General features: G+C 44.8%; 1 protein-coding gene across 1 annotated transcript; it reads right to left on the bottom strand.

The window, feature by feature from the left end:
- Positions 1-2654: 2654 nt before the first annotated feature.
- LOC121978202 (protein ETHYLENE-INSENSITIVE 3-like 1a) lies at positions 2655-3917 on the bottom strand. Its single transcript, XM_042530579.1, has one exon. It carries the CDS (start codon positions 3915-3917, stop codon positions 2655-2657), a length of 1263 nt encoding a protein of 420 aa, XP_042386513.1.
- Between the last annotated feature and the right edge of the window lie 778 nt (positions 3918-4695).

Consider the following 4695-nt stretch of genomic DNA (forward strand, 5'->3'; position numbering starts at 1 on the left):
AAGACAAATTACAATAAATTAGGAAATAAGCTAGGTGGACGATTCTGGAGTAGTCTATTGTGCTCAAGGAAGTGAGCAGGGGGATCAGAAGCTAGATAGCCACCCTCCTTTAGTTTCTCCACTGCACCGTCAGCTCTGAGAAGAAGTGCTTTATTGATAGAGTTGCCGATCAGTACGTTGAACTTGCGTGATTGGAGGAGAGGGGTTTTCCTCATTTTTAAGAGTTCGTCCTCCCCTTCTTGATAGGCCGCTAACTCCGCTCAGACAACGGTTACTTTAGCAGAAAGATCCACTAGCTCAGATTCTTTATTAGATAAGGTGGTCTGGGCGGTCTTTAGGTCCGAGCTTAGAGAATCCTACTCAGTATTTTGAGCCGCCAATTCAGATTCCTTCGTGCCTAGCTCTGTGTCATATGTTGTTTTTAGTTCCTTCAACTGAGTGAAAAGTCGCTTTACCTCTACAGTTCTTTCATCCAGAGTCGCTTCCATTTTCGCCCGGCCAGATTTCCCAACCGGAGTTTAGCTTCAACAGTCTCTAGGGCTGTCTTTAATTTGGCTGTGTTCTCGAGCTCAATTTTTTGTCAACTTTTGAGCTTCTTGAATCTGAGTCTTTAGCTTACTCAGCCAATCATAGGAGGGTATGAGAGCAGCCTCAGAAATTTGCTATTTTAAGGATTTATTTTCCTGAGCTAGAGTCGTCAAACTCTATGTTAGGCCATCCCAGTCTCCCATCTCTAGAAGACAAACATTATAAGAAATACTCAACATGAGAAGTGATAAAGAAAATTATATTACCTTGGTTAGCTCGTATGAATATTCATCAGCTAGCTCTGCAGGAGTAAGCTCACTCAATTGATTCCTTGCTACCTCCCAGGCCTCCATTAAGCGACCTCTCAAAAGTAGTTGACCAATGATCAGGGGGGTGGTCGATGGAGAAGTTATGGCCTCGGCGGAGGGCAACTCCAGGGTGGCCGAGAATTGGTAAGGCCTCCTTGGTGCAGCAAGGGTGGAGATCGAGAGAGTTCTCGCTCGGGGAGATACAAGAAGACTCGGAGCCGGAGAGTCGCTCAGTGAGGAAGTGACCTCCTATACTAGCGGCTTCTGATATTAGACTGGTAGAAGGAAGGGCGGACAAGGTCCGCTTGGAAGATTACTCTTGCACCTCCTCTCGGACGGGCTCTTCTTGGGCGAGAGATAAAGGCGAGGAGGGCGCCTCAGTGGAGGGTGTTTCAATAGAAGGTGCTCGTCCTTCGGGGACTTAGGCATGGATGAGCTTGCACCTTTTGCATCTCCTTTGAGGGATGACCTCGATCTTTGAAGGGGAACCCTCAGACATCGGGTGAGGATTGAGAGATAACTCCCCAGAAGTGGTGGCCGCGCTGGAGTCGATCGTCCGACTGTTAGAGGCCCCACTGGAAGGGACGACCGGCTAAGCAACCCACTCAGCTAACAATGCTTGCTCTTAAACAAGAATCTCCTTTTCTTCTACATTAATCTCGTCCGTGATCAAAGATTCAAAAATGACCTCCACTGCAAAAAAAAAAAAAAAAATATTTTAGTTAGTGATAATGTAACGACCAAGTTATCACGACTTATCAAAAGAGCAGGGAAATTTTTTTGATAGGGTTCAAGCCAAATAAGTACATAAGGCCTTTACGCGGCCACTTGTGGATTTTAAAGCGATGGCCGCTCAGCTTAGTGGAACATGAGATAAAAGTCAGATCGTGTTTATAATTTCCTAGCTTAGAAAGTGGAGGAAGGGAAGACTGTCATTTGATAGACCAAGTGACAGGTTCGAGCATCTCAAGAAAGAAGAAGCGAGATTTCTAACCCTTGTTCGAAGAGGGCATGCCCTCAAAGAAAACATATTTTGGGCATGATTGAAAAAGGAAGATCTCTGGTTCTGATTTCTTGGGATAGGAAAAACATATTTTAACCAACTACTTATAAAAGCATATTTCTTCAGCGGCTTCAGCAATGACATAAGGTATAAACGACAAAGAGGTATACATATGAGTAAATGGAAGATTCCTCGGACAATTATTATACATTGCTTAGGTTGTACTCTTTTCATTATCCAACAACTTCTGACATTCTTAGCCACCTTATGATTATGGGGGTTATAAGAGATGATATATAAAAGAGAGCCCTCTTCGTTAGTAAGGTACGTTCTCTGAATATTTGAACTCTACTCTCGCGCGCACGTTCCTTACTATTCTTCATTTACTCATCCGAAATTGTACTGACTTGTGCATCGGAAGGCCTTCGCTAAGGACTCCCCCTAATTTGTAGGCACTGACATTTTATTGGCTCGTTTCCATGTATGCTTAGATCGAAGGAAAGTATCTCTTCTGAGTAAAAAATTTTATCCCAATTAATAGTTAAGTCATCATACCTAATACGTTATCTCTTCGATCTTAAGACAGGATCGTATTATATTCATAGAGTTAATTTTTAATGATGTTTTCCTTTAAAAAAAAAAAAGATAACGAAATACATTGTAATTGCTGTCACTTTGCTCGAGAGCAAGTGCAAATCAACCAGTAGCCAGCTATAGTACCTAAAACTAAAACAAGGGTACCTAATTGCCCTAAAACAACAAGTATCGAGATCTAAATTAAGTTAATGAACATACATCAACTGGCAGTCCGTGCCTTAGACTGCAAACTCTTTGGACCAATCATATTCCTCAAAGTTGGAGAAATTTTCCAACGCTCGAGTAGCAGGCAGTGCATCCAGTCGACTCATGATCAAGAAGTTATCCGCAGTAGAGCCTGCTCCATCGTCCTGCTCTAGAACAGGCTCCAAGAATTGGTTGTTCTTCTCAGCGGGGAACAACTCAGACCAAAGTAATATGCTTTCCGGCAGTGAATGCTTAGTAGTAGGGTTCATCCCCTCCTCGATCGTAGGCAGACGAAATGGGAGCACAGGCTGTTGTTGCATATTGAAGCTTTCCTGCATCACACTCTGCTCTTGTCGTTTCACGCTGCTCCGGCGGTGGAGGAAGAAGGGCGAAATTGTTCTTGGGCACTCCCTGCTGCTGCTGCTACTGAAATGCCTCCTGAGCTCGTGCGCCAGAACGGCGTCTAGAATTTCGACCTCCTTGGCGGTGATCTTGTCTTGCAGGCACACGCTGCGCTCGATGGAGTGCTGGATCCTGTCGATGCCGGGCATCAGGTGCCTGACGATCGCAATCAGGACGCTCACCTTCCAGGACTTCTTGAGGTCGTGTGGTTTCTTGTAGGGCGGACGAGACCAGTCCTCCTCCTCCTGCTCGTCCTCCACGGCCGGCCACCACGGCGGTGGATTGCCCTTTCTGAGCGGGAACTTGCGCTGCGGCGGCTCGCAGATGGGCATCAAGGTCGAGATGAGCGAGCTCAAAATGCCGTCCTGCAGCTCCGCCAAGGCGGCGGGGATAGAGAAGTCAGCCATGACCAGCTGGCTCCCCGCCTCCGCGCAGTGCGCGGCCATCGCCGCGGGGCCTTCGCGGTCGAACCGGACGGCGTCCTTCCACCAGGCGCGGAGGTTGGCGGAGGCGCCGCCGACGGCCTCGCCGTTGCAGGGCACGAGGCCGAAGACAAACCCCTCGATGACGCCCTCCTCCAACAGCTCCGACGAGCTCTCCAAAATCCTCCCCTGACAGCGCGCCAGCCTCTTGCGCTGCAACTGCGTCTGCGCGTGGTCGATCAGGACGGCGCGATTTCGCCGAAGCTCCTGGCACCCTCGGCGACCCTCGAGGTGCTTGAGGCAGACGATGCTGTCCCAAATGCTCAGTCGGAGTTCTTCAATTGCGGTCTCATTGGCGTTTTTCCAGTCAATCACTTGCGGCAGAGCGACATCGAAGCTGCTCGACGGCGGAGCGCCGAGAAGGCCTTCGACCTCTGTCCATGGATCGAAGGCGACATTCGCAGCGTTCATTCTGCAATAAAAACCATCGCTTTAATTAGCTGATTAGATAGAGGAATATAAAGAATTAAATTAAAGCTAAAACTTAAATATAATCCAAGAGAAAAAAAAAAGAAGAAAAATTGACCTTAAAGATGAAGAGTAAATGTCGGATTGAGAGAAGATGATTGGGAGGTCGCTCTCGTTTATGTACACATTCGTATGTCGGGAGACTTAATTGATTTGGTAGGAAATCTACAACAAATCTTCTAATGATCTACTGATTGATACGAGAAATTTTACTAAATAAGGAAACTAAACCAAATTGACCATCGTACCCTCAAAATTATACAGTCCAACTTATTTTTCTAAGCTTAGGAAAATAGAAAATATTAATTTTAAAGTTACAAGGCCAATTTAAGACAACGAAAAAATCTGATCTTCCCCAGAGATATAATTACTTTATTATTTTAGTAGATATGTGCTTCGGATTTAGTATTAATGGAGCAAAATGATAATGTTCATCTCGACCCTCTGATTAAATAAAGATAGATAAACTATGAGAATATTTTTTTCCCTACTCTTTATGTATGCGAGGTTAGACACCTAATAAATATTTTACATTCACTTTTTGAGAATTGATTCTAAAATTTATTGGAACAATAATTTATATAATTATCGATTGTATTAATTCATAGGGCATTGTGCATCCGAATTAGTATTATTATAGTAAAAACTTATTGCGGTCATCCAGATATCCCTTATAATTTATCTGTAAATTATATGAAAAGAGATAACTAATGAGTTCATT

Source organism: Zingiber officinale, chromosome 4B (genome assembly GCF_018446385.1).
Source record: "Zingiber officinale cultivar Zhangliang chromosome 4B, Zo_v1.1, whole genome shotgun sequence".
Classification (NCBI taxonomy): domain Eukaryota; kingdom Viridiplantae; phylum Streptophyta; class Magnoliopsida; order Zingiberales; family Zingiberaceae; genus Zingiber; species Zingiber officinale.

Bases quoted from the DNA above. Each gene is read 5' to 3' on its own strand.
- LOC121978202 (XM_042530579.1), bottom strand. From the start codon at position 3,917: ATGAACGCTGCGAATGTCGCCTTCGATCCATGGACAGAGGTCGAAGGC.